Below are 23,580 nucleotides of genomic sequence, written 5' to 3'. Positions count from 1 at the left end.
ACACGTGGGGCGTGAGGTCTCCACAGTACATCGATGTTGTCGCCAGTGGTCGGCGGAAGGTGCACGTGCCCGTCGACCTGGGACCGGACCGCAGTGATGCACGGATGCACGCCAAGACCGTAGGATCCTACGCAGTGCCGTAGGGGACCGCACCACCACTTCCCAGCAAATTAGGGACACTGTTGCTCCTGGGGTATCGGCGAGGACCATTCGCAACTGTCTCCATGAAGCTGGGCTACGGTCCCGCACACCGTTAGGCCGTCTTCCACTCACGCCCCAACATCGTGCAGCCCGCCTCCAGTGGTGTCGCGACAGGCGTGAATGGAGGGACGAATGGAGACGTGTCGTCTTCAGCGATGAGAGTCGCTTCTGCCTTGGTGCCAATAATGGTCGTATGCGTGTTTGGCGCTGTGCAGGTGAGCGCCACAATCAGGACTGCATACGACCGAGGCACACAGGGCCAACACCCGGCATCATGGTGTGGGGAGCGATCTCCTACACTGGCCGTACACCATTGGTGATCGTCGAGGGGACACTGAATAGTGCACGGTACATCCAAACCGTCATCGAACCCATCGTTCTACCATTCCTAGACCGGCAAGGGAACTTGCTGTTCCAACAGGACAATGCGCGTCCGCATGTATCCCGTGTCACCCAACGTGCTCTAGAAGGTGTAAGTCAACTACCCTGGCCAGCAAGATCTCCGGATCTGTCCCCCATTGAGCATGTTTGGGACTGGATGAAGCGTCGTCTCACGCAGTCTGCACGTCCAGCACGAACGCTGGTCCAACTGAGGCGCCAGGTGGAAATGGCATGGCAAGCCGTTCCACAGGACTACATCCAGCATCTCTACGATCGTCTCCATGGTAGAATAGCAGCCTGCATTGCTGCGAAAGGTGGATATACACTGTACTAGTGCCGACATTGTGCATGCTCTGTTGCCTGTGTCTATGTGCCTGTGGTTCTGTCAGTGTGATCATGTGATGTATCTGACCCCAGGAATGTGTCAATAAAGTTTCCCCTTCCTGGGACAATGAATTCACGGTGTTCTTGATTCAATTTCCAGGAGTGTATTTCAAGTATTTGGAAACAGAATACTTTGAAGAACGACGAGCACAATTCAGATGTATTTCAGTAGCAGAATTATACTGTATGAGGGATAGGGAGGACTCTGGTTTTATGTATTCCAAATTTCAGAGTACAATGGGGTGATGCTCATTTTTGAACAGTTAGAGTGTATTGGAGGAGTATCAGGAACATGTGATGATATCCCATGAGATATTTATTTGGGTTAACATTTGGGTGATAGTAATAGTCTGTTACAGTTTACAAGAAACCTAGTGAAGAACTGATCATCATGGCAAACACCTTATTCACACTTGGTAATTCTTTAACAGAGAACCTTTCTGGTGTGAAAGTGGTATGAGATATCAAAGTAGAAATGGTGTTTGGTAGGTTTGATATGAAAAGAGTTTCTTCTGGTTTGTTGAAGAGGAAGAGCTGGAAAGGATGGGTGAGAGAGTGTTTAAGTTGCATAGGCAGAGGGTAAATGTGTTCGAACTGGATCCATATCACGTGCTGGAACTGGATCCATATCATGAAACATTATCAGTTTGTATTAGGTAGAATTCCTTTAATTTGTAGCTGAATGTGTTATGCATATAAGGGTTCATTACTGTCCCATTATGATGTTTGAGCATATTTCCTTCATATTAGAGGTCACTGTTGGTGTTATGTTGTTATTCTTTTGCACAAATAATAAGGCTGTACTTTTGTAGTTGGCATACTGTTGGGAAACGTAGAGTTCAAAGACAACTAGGCTGTGAGCATAGGGGATTATTAATGTTTGAGGAGATGATATTGTCTCTGGCAAGAAGGTAGTCTAAAAATGGAGCACCTTTTATACCTTAACTGCTAGATTTGAGGAACATTTTAGACAATGGGTGGCTGAGGTTGTTTGATTCTCAATTGGGCCAGAGTATCTGAGCAAATGTTGATGGACTATTGGATTAGAATTGCTGGTACAAGGGTTCTTGGTGAACATTTTAGACAACTGTTACAGGCATTATGCTAGGTAATAACTGGGTTCAACAAGACAGTGGTGGGAAATGATGTTGCTGAAACAGCTCAAGAATGGAAATCGGTGCACTTTCACTGGTTGGGATGTTGTCATTGGAAATGATATCAGTGATAAATGTGATACAGTTTTGGATGTGATGAGTTCCTTAAAGTGGTTTTGTGGTGGAGTCAAAGTTCAATGTAGTGTATTAATTTTGTTGTGAAGCTTTTGATGTTGGCATTGGTTGGCTTTGCTCAGAGAAGTGTATAAGAAAGTAGGAAATAGATGGAGGAGAGTAGACCTTTAACTTCTTCATCATGATTCGGTTTGAATGTAGGAATCTGGGCAGAACTGAAACTGACTGGTGAAATATGTCAGTAAGGATCTGGGAGTCATTTAGGGGTGCCAGGAGTGTTTTATTTTATTTTATTTCATTTTTAATTTTATCTATTTATTTTTTATTGGGGAGGGGGGCGGGAGATTGAGTGACAAGAAAAACGTAGTAGGTCAGTAGGTGGGTTCAGTATGCAAGTCTGGGACATGGGGTATAGGAATTTATGGTGACAGAAATATAATATCTTATAGATGAAACCAACTGCTTAGGGATACTGCATTGGTAATCTTTCTTTCTGGAAGCAGAGATGCAAGGAATTGGGCTTGCCAAATTATAATCAAATAACTGGCTTGTTGAAGGTAGGATGATACACTTAAATAGGAATTCAAATAGGCAGGGCACTGGTAAGATTCTATTGTTGATGTACAGTTTCAGTAATAGTGTAGGGATATAGTTCTGGAAAAGGACAGGAAAAATACTCTAAATTGTGCAGGTAGATGAATAATATATATATATATATATATATATATATATATATATATATAAAAACAAAGATGTAGTGACTTACCAAATGAAAGTGCTGGCAGGTCGACAGACACACAAACAAACACAAACATACACACAAAATTCAAGCTTTCGCAACAAACTGTTGCCTCATCAGGAAAGAGGGAAGGAGAGGGAAAGACGAAAGGATGTGGGTTTTAAGGGAGAGGGTAAGGAGTCATTCCAATCTCGGGAGCGGAAAGACTTACCTTAGGGGGAAAAAAGGATGGGTATACACTCGCACACACACACACACACATATCCATCCACACATATACAGACACAATATGTCTGCTTGTGTCTGTATATGTGTGGATGGATATGTTGTGTGTGTGTGCGAGTGTATACCCATCCTTTTTTCCCCCTAAGGTAAGTCTTTCCGCTCCCGGGATTGAAATGACTCCTTACCCTCTCCCTTAAAACCCACATCCTTTCGTCTTTCCCTCTCCTTCCCTCTTTCCTGATGAGGCAACAGTTTGTTGCAAAAGCTTGAATTTTGTGTGTATGTTTGTGTTTGTTTTGTGTGTCTGTCGACCTGCCAGCGCTTTCATTTGGTAAGTCACTACATCTTTGTTTTTAGATATATTTTTCCTACATGGAATGTTTACCTATATATATATATATATATATATATATATATATATATATATATATATATATATATATATATATATTTTCAGGTTTGTGACTGAACAAGGTGGTGCTGTGGACTCACATTCAAGAGAAGTTGGGCTTAAATTCTCCTTCTGTTCATGCAGTTTTAGGATGTCTGTGGTTTCTCAAAATTGTTTAACACAAATGACAAGATGATTGCTTTGAAGAAAAAAATAGGCCAGTTTTCTTCATCAACTTTTCAGATTCTATGCTTGTGCTCTGACTTAAATGACCTTGTTGCTGATAGGACATTAAAGCATAGTCTTCCTTTCTTCTGACTTAGAAAGGGTTTTTGTTTGCTCAGACATAGAGAGAAGAAAAAATTGGAATAGTCAGAGGGGAACCAAATACAAGGAGATAAAATTCAGACATAGATAAATAAATAAGATATAAACAGTCAATTTGAGAAAATTTGATAACAATGAAAAGTTAATGCTTCCAAATAGTACTGTATATCTGCAGTTATACTTATGAAGTGAAAATACTTACTGTTAGGTAGTAAGAAGGATTAGCAAAACAAAAGGTAAGAGAAGTAACTTTATGGAAACAGTGAAAAAAATGTTATTTGTGTATACAAGAGAAAATGAAACACAAGCAAAAAAACTGGCAGAGGATGAGAGTATAAAATGTGTGCATAGAAACAGTTACAAAATACTAATAGTGCAGAATGGAAAAGACTCATATGGCAAAATTTATACAATAATAGAAAATGTGGTGTGGAGTGACATTAATGGAATGGAAATGGTGATAATGAGGGCGACGTTGGTTGTAGGATACAGAGGAACCATGGTAAAAAGTGTGGATGAAGAAAACACAGACCTATATATCCAACTAAAATGGGGGCAGAGAGCTGTTGAGATGGATTGGATGGTAACTTGAGAAGTGGTATGTGAGTAAGGTCAGAGGGACTTGCAAGATAAGGACTAATGAAAGTGTATCTAGTAGGGTTGCAATACCAGAAAATTTGTGAGATATATTGTTCCTACCTGCACAATCTGGGAAATATAGTGGTGTTGGAAAAAGACGAAAGACAGGGATGAAGGGTATAGGGTTTATGTTATGGCTGCGCAACGTAGCCACACAAGATAGAGAGAGAGAGAGAGAGAGAGAGAGAGAGAGAGAGGGGGGGGGGGATTTAAAGCTCACAAAAGAATTCATCCAAAAGCTTAACATATCTACTTTTCGTTGAGTTGTTATCTTTACCTCTGAGTCACTTATGTTCTACCACAACTTCCCTTTACCAAACTTTCTATTTTATTTACTAGAAATAGAAAGATAGTTTTAACCATTTACTTCAGGTTTCATGATAAATCACTGGTAACAAATTTATTTTGGTGTACTAATATAACAATAAAAACAATCAGTTATTGATAAAATTATTTAATTTATGGATTAAAAATCTACTCACCAAGTGGCAGCAGAACACATACATAAAAGACTGCTGTGATTGGCAAGCTTTCGGAGCTAGTGGTTCCTTCTTCAGGCAGAAGGGTTGAAGGAGAAGGAAGAAGGGTGAAGCAAAAGGACTGGAGAGGTCTAGGAAAAGGGGGTAGATTTTGGGAAAGTCAGCCAGTGCCCTGCGTCTGGGGAGACTTACCATACGGGATAAGAAGGAAAGGCAAGGTTGATTGATGACTGAGATTGATACTTAGTCCTCTTCTCTTCATGCTATGTATAAATACTCTCTTACCTCATACTGATAAACCAGAAATAGTTTTCTCCCCAGATGATTCAATGTAATATATTTTCTGTGTTGTCAATGTAGGTAATAAAGGTCACTGAGTATACGGTAGTCAAATAATTACATTTCTACCCTGAGCCATGCCATATGGTGAGCACCTTAATAAAGAGGAAGACTGCACTGTAGTTCCTTCTCTAGATTGTCACACAGATGACTAAATGGTAGATATTGAAATAGATGACCGAGGGATAGATAAACAATTAAAATCACTCAAAAGAGGAAAAGCCCTGGACCTGATGGGATACCAGATTGATTTTACACAGAGTACATGAAGGAACTTGCTCCCTTTTTTGCAGCAGTGTACCGTAGGTCCCTAGAAGAGCGTAGTGTTCCAAAGGATTGGAAAAGGGCACAAGTCATCCCCGTTTTCAAGAAGGGACATTGAACAGATGTGCAGAAATATAGACCTATATCTCTAAAGTTGATCAGTTGTAGAATTTTGGAACACGTATTATGTTCGAGTAGAATGACTTTTCTGGAGACTAGAAATCTACTCTGTAGGAATCAGCATGGGTTTCAAAAAAGACGATCATGTGAAACCCAGCTCACACTATTCATCCACAAGACTGAGAGGGCCATAGACGTAGGTTCCCAGGTAGATGCTGTGTTTCTTGACTTCCGCAAGGTGTTCGATACAGTTCCCCACAGTCATTTAATGAACAAAGTAAGAACATATGGACTATCAAACCAATTGTGTGATTGGATTGAAGAGTTCCTAGATAACAGAATGCAGCATGTCATTCTCAATGGAAAGAAGTCTTCCGAAGTAAGAGTGATTTCAGGTGTGCCGCAGGGGAGTGCCGTAGGACTGTTGCTATTCGCGATATACATAAATGACCTTGTGGATAACATTGGAAGTTCACTGAGGCTTTTTACGGATGATGCTGTAGTATATCGAGAGGTTGTATATCAAGAGGTTGTATTGAAATGCAGGAGGATCTGCAACGAATTGATGCATGGTGCAGGGAATGGCAATTGAATCTCAATGTAGACAAGTGTAATGTGCTGCGAATACATAGAAAGAAAGATTGTTTATCATTTAGCTACAATATATCAGCTCAGCAACTGGAAGCAGTTAATTCCATAAACTATCTGGGAGTAGGCATTAGGAGTGATTTAAAATGGAATGATCATATAAAGTTGATCATCGGTAAAGCAGATGCCCGACTGAGATTCATTGGAAGAATTCTAAGGAGATGCAATCCAAAAACAAAGGAAGCATGTTACAGTACATTTGTTCACCCACTGCATGAATATTGCTCATCAGTGTGGGATCCGTACCAGATACGGTTGATAGAAGAGATAGAGAAGATCCAACGGAGAGCAGCGCACATTGTTACAGGATCATCTAGTAATTGCAAAAGCATTAAGGAGACGATGGATAAACTCCAGTGGAAGACTCTGCAGGAGAGACACTCAGTAGCTCGGTACGGGCTTTTGTTGAAGTTTCGAGAACATACCTTCACCGAGGAGTCAAGCAGTATATTGCTCCCTCCTATGTATATCTTGTGAAGAGACCATGAGGATAAAATCAGAGAGATTAGAGCCCACAAAGAGGCATACCGACAATCTTTCTTTCCATGAACAATATGAGACTGGAATAGAAGGGAGAACTGATAGAGGTACTCAAAGTACCCACTGCCACACACCATCAGGTGGATTGTGGAGTATGGATGTAGATGTAGATAGATGCCAAAGAAGCTGTATATAAAACGTTGTAAATGTAGGTAATGAAGGTCACTGAGTATAGTACTCAAATAATTATGTTTCCACCCTGAGCCATGCCATATGGTGAGCACCTCAATGAACATGGCCTATCTCAGTTTGGTACGGGTTTGGCAGACTTGTAGTCCATGAGCTGGGGAATGGAGTGTGCCACCATTGCTCCAAAGGTTTAAACGTTTGGCATAGATCTGTGACATATGTGCAGTGCAACATTGGAACTTTACACATCACATGGGTTGTTTGATAATTTTCTACACTGGTATAGGAAAATCCCTTCTAAAGAGATATACAAAACACAGAAGATAAACAAAATGTAACACACACTGTGTAAGAGACATTTTCAGTGCTACAGGCAGCTAATTGTATCATTGTATTGCTTCTAACTTTTGTTTTTGTGTGTCTAAGGCTCATAATACCATTTTATCACCAGTTACATCATGGACCTTCTTCTGTAAATTTGATTCATTATGTCATGTTAATATCATCTATGAAACAATGCTTTCTCTGGCTGCTATCAAGTGGTGTTTTAAATCATTCATCAAGAATAACAGAAGGCTTAATGCAAATCCTCAAAGTACACTGTTTAATACATAATGACAAAAAACTTTTATTTTCATGACGTATTTCTACTGTCTCTTTTCTGCCAGTAATATACAACTCCTGAGATACCTTTTTCCATAACTCTCTAAGCAACATATCATGATTATCCACATTGAAAGCTTTGGTAGGTCTAGAAACAGCAACAGTGTTATTAATCTTGGTCTATATCATTCAGAACATACTTCGAGAAGGAAAACACAACTATTTAAGTTTTTTCCTGGAACCTTTTTTGTCATTAAGAAACAATGCCTTTTTATTTAAAGAGCTAGATGTGATAACATTTTTTCCATAACACTTTCAATTATCTTAGAAAAGCTCAATGGTAGATTTGTTTGTTTTGTATCTCATCCTTCTTCTGAAATGTGTTTGCTATAGTGTGTTTAAGATTTGTTGGTTAATATTCCTATACTAAAGAGCAGATTGATTATATCAATTATCTGAAAGTTTATTTCTCTCAAATTTTGATTAATGATTACATTTGGGAAACCATCAGTAACATGTAATGTTCTATTTTTTAAAATTAAATTCTGTTTATTTAAATTTTAAGCTTTATTTGTGTAATGTTTGTTAAATATGCCAGCAGTATGTATGAGATTCTCAACAGTCCTTCCATCACTTTTTATAGTGAACTTAATGTGCCTCACTTTTATTTCTGACCACATTATCATTAACAACTTTCCAGATTGATTTTAATAGATAACTTCATTATTCGATAATTCCTAAAATTATGCTGCTACTGTGCACTTCATGAGTACCTTCCTATAGCTTCTTACACTTGCTTTCAAAGCTTCATTTTATTTTGATCACCAAATGTTTCTGGTGGTTTATTTGTGCCACATATTATCCATGTAATTAACTAACCCTAACTTTTAGTTTCTTCGCTGGGGATAATAATTACAAACACAGGAGTCAAATACTTCATTTCCATTTTCAGGTTACTGTCTGCAGTGTACAACTGCCAATCTTATTGGTGTTTTCATTAATGACTCTTTTTGTGACATGAATGTCATTAATTCTGCATCTATTTTCAAACAAATTTTTAAACAAAAATTTAGTCTCATGATCATATGTTTGTATTTACCAGTGAATATCTGGTTAATCATTTTTACATTCACCTGACCATATCATGTGGCCTCTTAGGGTGAAATTTTAATAGATTAATAAGTTAATCAGTTGATTTGATTTAATACCTGCAGTTCAGAAGCTTAATTAAAGGCATTTAGAACAGTTGTGCATTTTGATTGAATATGAAGTTGTCTTAAAAGGTCTTCCATATTTTCTATAAGCCAAGAGGAAATTATTACCTGTTGAAGTTCCTTTGATACATATATACATACAATAATAGTTCCCTTTTCTGTGTAGATTCACTTGCACAATTCTTGAAGTATTTTTCAGGACACTTATTAGTTTCAATCTTATAACTTTTGATAATGAACTATTTGTAACAAATACACAATATAGACCACATCTATAGCCTTGCTAACAGAACAGCATATCATTTCAAATTCGGTAATTGTAGCATTGTGTCTTTGCGTTTCCTGTAAAAAGTGCTCACTGATGCAGAGTGCTGAATTCCTACAAGTTCGACAGTTAACAGCCCTTTTATTTCACCAACTTTTCTGCTTAAATCTTGTACATTCTATTACAGCTATCTTAAGAATCTGTACAGTTTGTCTTTAGCCTAGTGTTTGCCTTACTAACTTCATGGGGTTGTTTAATACTAGGACCTCCCTCCAAATGAGAAGGCAATAATGCTCTACTCTCATGTGCTAGTTGCTGGCAGTTGTCTTCATACCACATCATAAATGTGGCCATAACTGTCCTGAGACTCACCCACTATACCCTCATTAAACATCTCTGAAAGTTTGTTTCCCTTGATGGGTTAAGATGTTGGCAATAAGTGAAACACCATCTGCCAGTAATACTACTAGGTAACAGAGCAATGTGTACCAAGTCAGACATAATCAGTGTCATTTACTTTCAACATTAACATGCTTCACCTCATTGCTTGTACATAGCTGAGCATAATGCCAAAACAACAAAACCGAAGTTAAGGAATCCGTCATATCAAAGTCAGCACCTGTGTTGTATGACCTCTCCCTGTCCACACAGTTACCTTCCCAGCTCACTCGTACTCTATGATCCTCCTTGTACCTAGCATATCCTGTTACGAAGTGCCTATACCTCACCCATGCTAAGTTACTAGTAGCAGTACCTTCTGCAACTTACTCACTCATACAAACTTGGGTTCCTTAAAAATGACTGAGGTCAATAGTATGTTTTCTACACATACTTTTCTTGGATAATCATGCTCCTCTCAACTCAGCTCTGAAAACTAATTACAACTATTTTTTGTAACAAAAATTCTTTCTCTCTACTGCCTTACTTTCTGCCAGTTTTCAACCTCTCTCCTAATCCTCGATAATTCAGTTTTGGCTTCTTCCAGCTCCCCCTCAATCAGTCTGTTTCTTTATGGTGTATGATAAGTTGACTGGAGAAAGCCTCTTTGATTTGTAAATAGATCTATCCACTGTGTAAACCTCAATGAAACAAAAATGGCATAAATTACATTTTATTTCACTGCTCACTAACCTGAATTTTTTTTCATGGTCATTTATTTGTTAAAATCACCTCACAACACCACCTTAAGTGTTGTGATATATGTTGATAAGAAACAATATACGCTTCCTGACACAAAAAGTGAAGCACTCATACAGGGAGTAGCAAACAAAATGAAACTTCTTGGTTTGAGAGGGCGTGTGATGTTATTTTATTGATTACTGCAATGACTAAAATTCACAAACTTGTGGCAGTATAAGCCCACTCACCAGTATGACATTTGGCACTTTGACCTATGTGCATGTACTGATTCAGTTGTGAAGAATGCCATAAAGCCATTAAATCCTCTCCTGGGGCATGCTGGCCCACAACTATGGTAACTGGTTCTTGATATTATGTATTTTGGTACTGAGACAGAGTTGCCATATCGGCTGATCCCACACATGGTCTTTTGGGGATAGATCTGGAGATCAAGCTGGCCATGAGAGAAACTCAACATCACATCGACAGTTTTGTGGCGGCGTTCGTAGCGAGAAACAATTCGCTGTAGAAACGGCTTACGAAGTCACCGCCACACTTTTAATAGCGGGCCGACCGGTCCGCTGGAACAGTGAACAGAAAGATGAAAACCCAAACACTCTGATTAAATAAAGTCGGTACTTATCTTTATTAACGAAGATACAGAAACACAGTAGTGAACTCCGTGTCTACAGAAATCTGTCTAGTTCGAGTCGGAGCGGCTAGGTCAGCGTCGGCTGATGACAAACAACAACTCTGCTGCGATGAACACACAACTGACTAGCAAGTACACAATTCGGTGGCGAGTATACAACTGAGCGGCGAATACAGAACTGTCCTAGCGCTCGTGACTCCAGCGCTTAAGAAACCAGAAGCCAGCGGTGGCGCGCGCAGACTTGCGGTGATTTCCTGTCTCGCTGGCGCTGCTTATGCGGGCGGCGTCCGGACTTTGATGCTGCCAACCTTTTGGCAGCGGGCTCGGGTGGCATTACTGGCTAGGATATAACAGACAGTTCATAAAGATACCTGCCATGTGTGGATGAGAAAAATGGCACCATGAGGTTGTCACATAAGAGGTAACACATAAGGATATATAATGTCTGTGACACATTGTCGTGCCGTCAGAGTTCGCTCAATGACTACCAGCTTTGACTTGAAGTCAAACCCAATGGCTCCTGTCATAATAACACTGACACTAACACCACTGTGCCTGTCCAAAACAGTGGCAGAATGGGGGGTCCCCCTATGACACCATACTCACTGACAATGGTCATCCAGGGTAGTGCAGAACCACGAATCATCACTGAACACAATGCAATGCCATTTATCATGCATCCCAGTAATGTCATCACTAAAAATGAAGTATTTGTATTGTGTTGACAGCAGCATACACTTGGGATGGTAAATCCCTAGTACAGAATCACATAGATTGTTTCACGCAGTCAATTACTTGTTCTTGGATGGCATGCACAGAGGTGAAGGGCTTAAAATGGGCTTGATGCACAATATGGTGTTACTCCCTTGTAATGGCCATATGTGGTTGACTAGAAATTTGAAAATGACAATACCTGCTTTCAGTTTCCCACACAGTCCAACATTAGGCCACGGTCACATCAAAATTTCACATATTATGTGATTCAATCAGCCAATCAAATGGAGACACAAAATGAGACCTGTTTCAGACTCTGTCAGGTACTCATAATGCTGTCTCAGACTTGTACAAAATATCCCCATATCTTTCTCAGTGATCCCTCAACATCTGATTTTGTTCATGCCCTTTATATACACTGCCTGGACTGGTAACAACACTGAACATGCACAACACTAGTGCACTCTGATGGATGTTCTGCCTGTCACAGAGAATTGCCGCTTCAATCAGTTACATAACTGCCATGTCTTGTGCGTGCTCTACTTACTGTCAGGCTATATATAACATTCGTTTCTGACATAAGATCACAAGGTTGATATAAATGAATTGGGCGAACCATAAGACAGATTTTGTGATGCAAGATCAGGAAATTTGCATAAAAATGGGTGAGAATGACACTTCATGTAAATTTATGTAAAAATGATTGATTTGTACTAGATTTTAGAAGCACTTACAATTTTGATTAACATTAATTTGAGTTACTCAAAATAAAACTGATGACAAAAGATACACATTTGGTTGTTACTGTTTAGGCAAAATATTTTTCACATTTTTCATGTGAAAAATGCTCATTTTTCAGTTTTACTATATGAACAGATACTAATACTTGATTAACAGTGAATTGCACAGCAGTCAAGCACATTTCATTTGAAAATAATCTATTTTCATTCATGAAGTACACTTTTCCTTCACCTAGCAGTCATCTTAAATAACTTCTTAAAGAATTCACAATGTTCTAAATTCAAGAAAGGATATTATGTCTTGCAGAGATTTTCTGAGTATCATGAATTAAGAACTAAAAGAAAAGGTAAAAGAGTATCCAATGTGAACAATATTATGAAGAGTCTTAATGGTTTGTTAAAAATGCAGCCTCTTTAACATACACACTTAATTCTCTGACACTTCCAGATCATATGAAATCAAAATTTATTCACTTACAATTAACACCATACATTATAACTACATGCACTGTTTCAAGTGCCAGCCGTGTAGGCATACCACCATACAGCTGGCCAGTTTATGAAAATGGAACAAAATGTTCAGCAACACTATTCTGTGGGAACTGTTTTACTCTCCTGTTCTTATAGATGAAAAGAATACACATAAGATTAAGTTACGAGGTTACTTACTTCACTGAGACAAAAAAGTTATATATGATTCAGAAGCTTCCAACATTGAACCCACTATTTGCATTTGTGACTGTGTCAGTTTTTCAGAAAAGGGATTCATGTGCTGAAAATTAAGCAACTGAATCCAGAACAGTCGCTTGCATTGGCAGGTATACATGCTCTGCTGGAAGTAACAGCTAAATCAATAGTCTACTCCACATTGTTAACTAGATTTTCTAGGAATTGGTCATCCCATTAGCCAGGCCAATAAGAATCAGAGAGTGCGTCCCCAATTGCTAAATCACCAGTATCTCCATTGAAGGAGAAATTGGTGATATTGGTGATAAAAATTGGAATTGGCAAAAGAAAGGTATGAACTCCACCAGGCCATATTGCACTGGTACCATGTGGTGAATCAGATGATAATCCATGCAGAAATGATCAGAATCAAAGTCAGTGTGTAGGAGCCTGTAAGCTCACTTACTGAGTCCAAAATCTCAGAGTGTCCCCATATTTACGGGAACATGAGGGAAAAGATAAAATAAAATGTCTCCTGTTGTACAAAGTTAATACTTGGATTCATGCTAGTGTAGTGCTTTGTGCTTATATTGCTAAGAAATTCATGTAAAATTGCATGACACATTTGACAAAAGGTATTATATCTATGGGAAGGATGACTTCAGTGGGAAAAGAGCTAAGAGAGGGTAAACCATCATTGTGGATAATGTAAATGAATCCTCTCCTCCTCATCATCAACCAACAAAAAATGTTTGTGTGAGAGAGAAATTGTATCTGTAGGTAAGTGTAAATTGCCTTTATCAGCCACTTATCAACAAGTTGAGCAGGAGCATCAAAAGATTTATTTTGGAGCTGTAGCAAGATAATTCACTTTCACTGGTCTTTTATAATGGTTTCCTGCCCCCAAATACTGTACTCAATGGCATTTGGTCAACAATAAGTAGTTCAATGATAAACCTACAATACCACCAAACAGGGCAGGGACTGAAGGAAACAGTCATAGTTTGGAATTCAGCATGACAAAATGGATGCCAGCCCTAAATGTAATGTAGTTTAGGATGAACTTTTATCATTTATTCATAACGAATGACTTTCCCATAAAACAACACATTATATAACTAATGAGACAGCAAAAAAGCCACAGAGAAATTAATGGCATTAGCTGCCAGTGGGTATTGATTTAAATCTGTGGGGGAAGTTGAGAATTTGTACTGGACTGGGATTCACACCCAGGCCTCTTGGTTACTAGGCAGGTGCACTGACTACTGTGTCATCCACACATAGTGGTCATCACAACTGCAGGGACTATTGTAGCATACCTCCCATCAGACCCAGATTCTCAACTTATCCAAACACTACTGATGCATATTCTCTACCCAATTATCCACATTACTTGTGCAATTTTTCCAGTTCCCATAAGTGTTTGAGCATGGTGTGCCTGAAGTCATCAGTCGGTCATCCTTGCCTTAATGTCTGAAAGAACATACACCACATGTATAAAAAAAGGCCACAAATCACAAACAAATTATAATAACATGTGTAAGGAAAAGAAATTTAAATGGAAAGCATAGAGCAAAAATTGAGATGGTACTGATTTGATATTATGAGAATTACTGTGGTCTCTTAGTTATTAAAAAATTAAAAAGCTCTGTAAATATTTGAAATTAATAAAGTTAGGTATTAAATTGCTGTGGCCACCCACTTCATACATTGTAGCGCCTTTGTAGCATCAGCATCCCACTTAACGTCCAACCAACATGGGATGCCTGCATCACAGGGCATATGGTCATCAGGAAAATTTATGTCGTCTGTGTTGTCAACACAAATATTTACCAGCAGCCACGACACAACACCAGGTCTCCACCAACGGCCGCCAGGGACTGCTACACGTTCACAGAACCTGCAGAACAGCTTCACCAGAGGTTGCAGCTAGCCCAGGAACTGCTTTGATATGCCAGGCATGTGATCGTAAATAGTTCTGGCAGATACATCTGCCAGACGGGCTTTATAGGGTAGCGCACTGTCAACAAAAGGCAGTTCAACACACCACTTGGAAGTGTATAGAGCTGCCAACCTGGCAGCCAGATGCCTCTTCTAGCTGGCCGATCTCTTGCTGATGGATGAACATCTTGACATTGTAGAATCATTTATTGTGATCACTGCCCATGAAGAGTCAGGTCTTTTCTATTATTATCTGTTATTTTATATTTGTGTTGATCCACAGTTGGGATCGAGTCTGTTGTTCTTTTGGAGGTTGTATTATTGTTTCATTTTGGTGAGTCCAAGAAATTGTTTTCGGACTTATGTTTTCTGCATTTCTATTCTGTTAGCACAGATACTTCATAAATTAAATTAATATAGAAACTATTTAACTGATTTTGTGGTTTCACTATTAGCAAATGTGGAGCTTAAGTTATTACAGAAGACAGGAAAATAATAACCACTTCCTTTAAGTAACTCAAAAGAGGTTAATATGGGCAGTTCACAAGGGTAAACCAACCAAATATGTGCAAGGAGAAATGCTGTATATTTAAAACCAATTTGCAGTTGTTCCATTGTCTGCCATATAAATTGACTCTCTCAAGAGGACAGTATTCCATGCAGTTAATAATACCTCAGTTAAAATTTTAAAATTGTTTTATACACATATATGCAGTGTATTGAATTATATACACAATACATCACAATCACATGGTAAAATTCCAGACCAGCTGAAATATACTGTGTAATAAGGTAGATAATAATTACTGACCAGTCTCATTGTTTACCTTCTTCCTGAAGGTACTGGAAAAGGGTTTGCATACAAGAAGAATAACACACCTTTCTCAAAGTGAGATATTTAGTCAGTTTCTTTTTGGATTTTGGAGAGTCTCTCCACAACTTTTCAATAAACAAATTACAAAATTTAACAGATAAAATACTGCTAGAGTGTACATTATTTTGCTTGTTGAGCCAGTTCATTGTGTAGAACTCCAGTGTTATACTATCAGAGATAATTCTGATAATTTGTTTTCGTCCTATCTACCTAAAAGATTGCAGTGTGTCACATTAAGAAATGAAGTTGATGTACCTGAGAAAACAAAATTTCAGAGTGGAGGCTGATTATTACATGTGTACCATAGTGATCAATATTAGGTCCATTCTTGTTATTGCTATATACGTGGTGTAAATGATATTCTGTCGTATACCCATATATGAGAATCAGGAATATTTTCCTTTGATTATGATGCAGTTCATAATGGTGGAGTTGGGGTGGAGAGAGGGGGAATGTGGCAGGAGGGGAAGTGCTTTATTCAGTTAATTTTAAGCTAGAATAGCTTTAACCTGAAGTTCAGTAAGATTTACTGGTATAAACATTCCACAGGTAGCCGCCTACCACACATTTTACTTTTGTACATCACTGACATTTTATAGTGATAAATTGTGAACATGATTCATGGAACATAATCAACTAGTCACAGATGATGTGTTAAAGGAGCAATCTTTAATTTTTCAGTTGGTGAAGAAGATACTAAAAGGCCATCAAGGATGCAGCAACAGTCTCTCAACAGTGAGCTAATACTCTCAAAGGAACAGCTGTATGATATGTTTCAACAGATTCTTGGTGTTAAGAAATTTGAACATCAGCTTCTATTTAATGCTTTGCAGGTGAGTATTCTCAAAGCTCTACCATGTTAAATAATACTTACAACTTAGACAAGAAGACTGGTTGGTTGATTCGGGGGAGGGGACCAAACAGCAAGGTCAGTGGTCACTTAAGATTAAGAAAGGATGGAGAAGGAAGTCGGTTATACCGTTACAAAGGAACCATCCTAGAATTTGCCAGAAGTGATGTAGGGAAATCATGGGAAACCTAAATCAGGATGGTTGGACACAGGTTTGAACCATCATTCTCCCCAATATGAGTCCACTGTGCTAACCATTGTGCTACCTTCCTTGATAGACAAGAAGGGAGTCATAATGATGTATAAGTATCAAACATATATTAATTTTTGTAAGTATAGAATTGAGATGGAATAGTGAGTTTGTGGTATAAAACAGATGCAAATTAATAATGTAAACTGTTTTTATAAAATTTAACGCTTTCATGCTTCACAGCAGTACTTGATTTGATGCATTTCAGTAGCATACTGCAATGTTAGCACCAGATGCTGCCAGCACACAGCCAAAACAGTCTATGATTATTAGTTTGGTGAAATTTATATAAAAGCAACTGATATTTCAACTGTATTAGAATGATTTTCTTTTTTGTTCCTGAAATGAATAACGTTAATTATGGTACCTCAAAAGTGTAAAATTATTTACAAAATATCAGAATTAGGAGACATTTCTGAAAAACTAGAACAATACTTAAGTTGTTGTACCTCACAAGAAAGATAAGATGTTACCTAAAGAACCGAAGACCACATAGGCTCCTGCTCATAATGAATGAGATATTTACAAACATTTATACCAGCCACATAACAAATACAATGTGTTTTAATCAAGTGATAGAGTAACTTGGTTTTAGAAGTTAATATCATAGAATGGACCACATGTAAGTCATGAACAAAATTATAGAATAGAGTAATGAGTGTAAATTATCTGCCTACCTGGGATTCGTGGATGTTGAGTTTTAACAAAGGTTTGCCAATAAGCTCTTGAGAAAGAAGCTACTAATTGAAATAATGGGACAGATATTCAGGCAGGTGGATAGTAGATGAACCAATCAAGTTCTTGGCTAGATCACAAGAGAGAAGGTAAGGCTAAAATGATGCCCTGGTGGAAAGTTGAAAGATGTTAGAAATCATGCAAGAACAACTTAGATGCACGTTACAGGTAATCATTATACACTGCCTGACAAAAAAGGAAAGCAGTCATAAGATATTATTGGATGTTAATGTAACTTCCTACACATACACACTATTGGTGGGTTTGTAAATACAGTTCTGTGTGACAGATGGAACAGTCAGCAGAATTCATTTGTGTTGATTGTTTTTAGTATTGTCCCTAGGTCAGATAGATAATAGAAAGAGCATGAACATCTGATCAATTGATGCAGTAAATAAATTTTTTGGGCATTTGGATATGTCAGGCTTAATGATGGGTTGCATAAAGACATGAGGGCAGGTGTACTTGTCATCAGGTTCCTAGCTAACCATGTCTGACCACTACAAGACAGAATCACAATATTGTGCACCACGAACATTGTAAGTCTGTCACATCTGTACCAGCTATCTGACAACAAATAATGGCCTCCCTGCAGCATTCTACATCAGCCTGCACCTCTGGTTAGAGAGTAGCAACAGACAGACTAGAAAATTACCATCCTATCATAGGATAACATTAACACCAAGAACACCAATAGCAATATCTGGAGTGGGGCCATGATTGGAAGTATGGATTACTGATGAATGACAGCACATTAAGTTCAGCAATAAATGGCAGTTCTCCACTACAATGGATGGCCATTGTTGTTGATATGTCAGTCACCTGGGCAGGTGGCTCATTCTTCCAATATTTTGGAAAAGCGCAGTGATTTTACTGTCAATGTCATCATGGTTTGAAGAGCCACTGAATATAGGTTAAAGTCCAGCTGTTAGTGATTGAGGGGGCTTAGATGGCACAATGTTTCTTCACAGACATCCTGCAACTTCATGTGTTACTTCTCGTGTGCTTGATGTTGAGGTACTCATTTGGGCAGCAGGATCCTCACATCTATCATCTATAGAACATCTGTGGGTCAGCTTAAATGTCAACTCTGTCCCAGTGAGAGTATCCACAATGCCAAGGACCAGATACAAAAGTTGTGGACCAGCTTTCCTCAGGAGAGGATACAATAGCCTTATGACACCTTTCCCAGCTGAATAACTCTATGCATCCACACCAAATTGGGCACAGCATCATATTGATAAATGGGCTATACTGCCAAGATCATTGTAAATTTGACTCATTTTTGTAAGCACTGACACGACATTGTATACCCTCTCAACACATGAATTGCCACATCATCTCCTCCTCCTCCTCCTCTTGTGGGTGCATCACTATTTTTGTCATGTGCTGTATATAAGGAAGACTGGAGAAAGCATTTATCCCACAATGGATGTCAAGTTATTAATGATAGCAATGAATTTAATTATTTTATGGCAACCAGTCTCATTGTTCTAAGGCAACACTGGAGCATCCAGAGTTAAGGACTGGGTTGAAGAGAATGATCCAATAGGATTCTGATAATACTATGCAAATGTCAATTATTGCTTGTCCACAGTGAATTATAGTGTTGGTTTATGGAGTAGTTTTGTCCAGAGGCAGAGATTTCCAAAGTGCTCCTACTGAAGAGATGAAGGAAGTTTCTAACAACTGGCTTCCATGGTCCTGGAGTACCTTCACTACCTCAAACCCCCCATACAGGATATCATTTTCCCTTTACATTGTTATTATATGTTAATTATCAGTGATCTGTTTTTCACTTTTACAAATAAACTCATGGCCTAATACAATGATACATGATGTATTGTGGTATCCTCACTAACCCTCAGATCCAAGTACCAATTTTTTTTAATAAAGCTATCAGCATTTTTTCCCAGAGGAGGAGCTCTAGATTATTGTTTTGCTCTTTATGCATTCACTTTAAGTTAGTTCATCCTTAGCTAATACTTCCTTCCTTACTAAAAAATATCATAGACCTGAAAAAGACTTACATAATAATAATGTGTGACACTAAATACATTATGAGCAGCATAAATTAAATGAATTTGGGATATGTCTCAATATGTATATCCATGCAGAGACTGACTGCACTATAATTGTTCAAAAAACTGCCACATATCTAAGAAAAATCTATTCTCTCATTAAAAATGTAATAATGTTCTCAGACAAAACATTTTTGTAACAAGAATCTGTGACGTAAACTTCAAGATACATGCTTCTTTACACAGCATTTAAAGTATACTGCCAGACAAAGTGAATGAAGCACCCAGAAGGGGAGTAGGAAACAAAATGGAACTTCACATGTTGAGAGGATATGTGATGTTATCTCAGTGATTACAGAATGAAATGAAATTTATAAATGATTTGCTGAAGTGAGCCCACATATCAATCTGACCCACTCTGGCCTAGATGCATGTGCTGATTTGGCTGGAAAGGCTGCCATAAAGCTGTTCTATCCTCATGAGGCAACCTGGCCCACAACTCTTATGACTTGCCATTGGTACCCTGGATACTGGATTGGAATTCATGTCTCAGCTAGTCCCACACATGTTCTATCTGGGACAGATAGACAGCTGATAGAGATATGTGTCAGAGATATGTGCCATATTTGGATGAGCACTGTTCTGTTGAAAAATAGTGCTACATTATTGTTGCATGAGAGATAACACATGAGGCTGGGAGATGTACATGACTTATTGTTGTACCATGAGAGTTCCAGTGATGACTACTCGCTGTGACCTGAAATCTGTCTGTCCACAGTTTCATTAAATCACTTCCTCTTCTATTTCCTCATCACCTCATATTGTAGTACTGGAGGTAACAAGAGGGAGTGCACTAGTTGTTAGTTCTGATTTACTTTCCTCTTAATCTGATCCACTAACTATGTGTAGTACAGTAAAATCGTTACCACATCTCTGTTTGCCCTGATCAAGGTCTGACTGCTCATTGTGTGCAATGATAGAAACAGAGACAACTACTCCAAACTGTGATTTACTTGCTGCTTAGCCAGATATAGGCCAAACACGTCTAGTGAACTGTCAACTTGTTGGTAATGATTTCTTTCAGGCAGTAGTCAATACAAAGCCAGCAATTTTGGTGTAGTCATTTGTTTGTTTTATTTGTGTTGTTGCATCAGTGATTTGTAGAGCTCCAGTCTGGTGAACTGATATGGCCTGTCTCACATAAATTGTAGTCTACCAGTACATTGCTCACTCTACATCATACTCCATGTTTGGACATGTATATCCATATATGGATCCCTTTGTCACCAATACAAATGATGCTTTGGTGGACACATTGGGAGTCAATAAAAATTTGAGAACAGTCATTAAGATAAAAACAATCCTTGACCTTTATCTTAGAATATGCAAATGATCTTTGTCTTTTTTGACTTTTTTTATTAGGGTGTTCTTTGCTTGCTCTTGTTGTTCTAATGTGTTCTGGATCTTATGTTACTGAGTGGTGTGGAAAGATATAATAAAATGTTGGTATAAACAAGCTTGTTCATTAAAGAAAATCATATTGACATACTCCTTAAAGTGATGACCATAAACTGAATGGAGACTTTTCCCTTTCATCATGGCAACACAGTAAAGACAGAATCTCAAGGTTTGTTGTTGGTAAGCTGTGCTGTACCACAGCCAACCGCTGCAGTTCCCAGCACTATCTCAAACAATAAGAGTAACAGAGTCAGCAACATAAAAATTTCTTCCTTCTGATCTACAAGAGCACAACTTTGGATTACACAGTAGGAAGTCATTTTCAGGTTACATGGCATTGTCTCAGATGCTGATCAGTTTACTTTAATTATTTCCCAGCTGGAATTAGGTGCAAGTGAACAAATTGACAATGTTTTGAGTCAACAATCACACTTATTATTTAATGAAACTGTGCTGCAGAATTTTCTTTTATCATCAGAATCATGACTTTGTCAGATATAGGACACTGAGTTTTGTGCCAGTGACTTCCCATTCTATATACTCCAGTCACTATTCACACTGATGGGGAACAAACTGTTGTCAGAGGGATCATTTAAGCTATTTTGGCTCCATTGGCTTCCACAGAATGGACAAGCTATTCTCTCTACTTTCACTGCACTCTCAGTGGTGAATCAGTGTGTAAGGTGGGTGCTGTGGGTAATGCCTTTTTGTGCAGTAATTCGTGTACCATGATGAGGAAAGTTATGGATGGTAGCCCAAATTACTCAGACAGTCGCAGCTGAAATTGGCCCCCTTCCACACATTTCACAGTATGCAGTGTCATTCAGCACCAGAGCCATCTATGGACAAATTGATCAATGAATTGGTTAGGCTTAATTCACAGCTTGCAAGGAAGGGAGACAATGACGATAGGAATGAACATAACTCTGCTGAAGACCACAGATCCTGGTACTAGTACCACAGACATTTTGGTAAAGCTATGAGAAAGTGCACACAATCCTCCATGTACCCAAACACTCTCAACGAGTACCAGTAGGTGCGCATGCTTGTCCAGATACTACAGAGTGCCTACCATTCAACAATAATGCTACAATATCAGTAGCTGATGGCTCTGAAAGATTATTTATAATGAACAAAATGTTAGGAGCTCATTTACTAGTGGATACTGGGTCATAGATTAGAGTAGTTCCAAGGAGAGAAACTTTAGCTTTTGTGCAGTTGTAAACATGTGTGGACTATGAGCTACCATCCCTGCAGTTATGGGATGATGGAGCATATGCCTTGCGTGCTCAAAGCTGCTTTATCCTCCTATGCAGAGTCATAGTGCTGCTGGGGTTGAGAACCATAGTTAAGGAAGGCAGGAAATTTCTGCCACCAAGCTGGTGTAAGATAAAGCATTAAAAATACCAGATGAGTTCTTTTCTCCTGCAGCTTTGCCCAGTTTATTGATTGGGGAGTATGGTGATGATTTTGTGAGCCTTGCAAATGTTTGCGTTTTCATGTTGAATGATTAGGTTAGAGATTATATTAGATTGGTACTTGCTCCATAGATCATGAATATGACATTTTGTAATGATGTGGAATGTGTCAGGTTAATAAAAGGTGTCTATACAAAATATTACATTACACAAAATATTACATGAAATGTAATATTTTGTTGTTGTTGGGAGGGGTGTGGGAAAATTACCCACTTACTATATCCAAAAATTCATCTAATGAGTAGAAGGAGTTAGCATTCACAAATTCTTTTAATTTCCTTTTAAATGCTATATGGCTATCTGTCAGACTTTTGATGCTATTAAGTAAGTGACCAAAGACTTCTGTGGCAGCATAATTTACCCCCTTCTGAGCCAAAGTTATATTTAACCTTGAGTAGTGAAGATCGTCCTTTCTCCTAGTGTTGTAGCCATGTACACTGCTATTACTTTTGAATTCATTCTGATTGTTAATAACAAATTTCATAAGTGAATAAGTGGTCCATTGATAGTGACCAGGCCAAATATCTCACGAACTAGCATCAGACCAAAAAACTACAAAGAACGAAACTCGTCTAGCTTGAAGGGGGAAACCAGATGGCACTATGGCTGGCTCTCTAGATGGCGCTGCCATAGGTCAAACGGATATCAATTGCATTTTTTAAAATATGAACCCCCATTTTTTATTATATATTCATGTAATACGTAGAGAAATAAGAATGCTTTAGTTGGACCACTTTTTTCACTTTGTGATAGATGGCGCTGTAGTAGTCGCAAACGTATAAGTATGTGGTATCATGCAACATTCTGCCAGTGCAGACAGTATTTGCTTCGTGATACATTATGCGTGTTAAAATGGACCATTTACCAATTGCGGAAAAGGTTGATATCGTGTTGATGTATGGCTATTGTGATCAAAACGCCCAATGGGCATGTGCTATGTATGCTGCTCGGTATCCTGGATGACA

The 23,580-nt window shown here is 38.5% G+C and overlaps 1 protein-coding gene across 1 annotated transcript in view; it reads left to right on the top strand.

Moving 5' to 3' along the window:
• LOC124722507 (calcium-dependent secretion activator-like) overlaps positions 1-23,580 on the top strand; it is a 69,772-nt gene that overhangs the window by 10,563 nt on the left and 35,629 nt on the right. Inside the window, exon 3 of the mRNA XM_047247661.1 lies at positions 16,505-16,656. Within this exon, the coding sequence (XP_047103617.1) occupies positions 16,505-16,656 (152 nt within the window). The remainder of the gene's footprint in view (positions 1-16,504; positions 16,657-23,580) is intronic.

The sequence above is a fragment of the Schistocerca piceifrons genome, chromosome X (assembly GCF_021461385.2).
Source record: "Schistocerca piceifrons isolate TAMUIC-IGC-003096 chromosome X, iqSchPice1.1, whole genome shotgun sequence".
NCBI classification, from domain to species: domain Eukaryota; kingdom Metazoa; phylum Arthropoda; class Insecta; order Orthoptera; family Acrididae; genus Schistocerca; species Schistocerca piceifrons.
The sequence above is the reverse complement of the archived record's forward strand: the minus strand, read 5'-3'. Positions and strand labels throughout refer to the sequence as shown.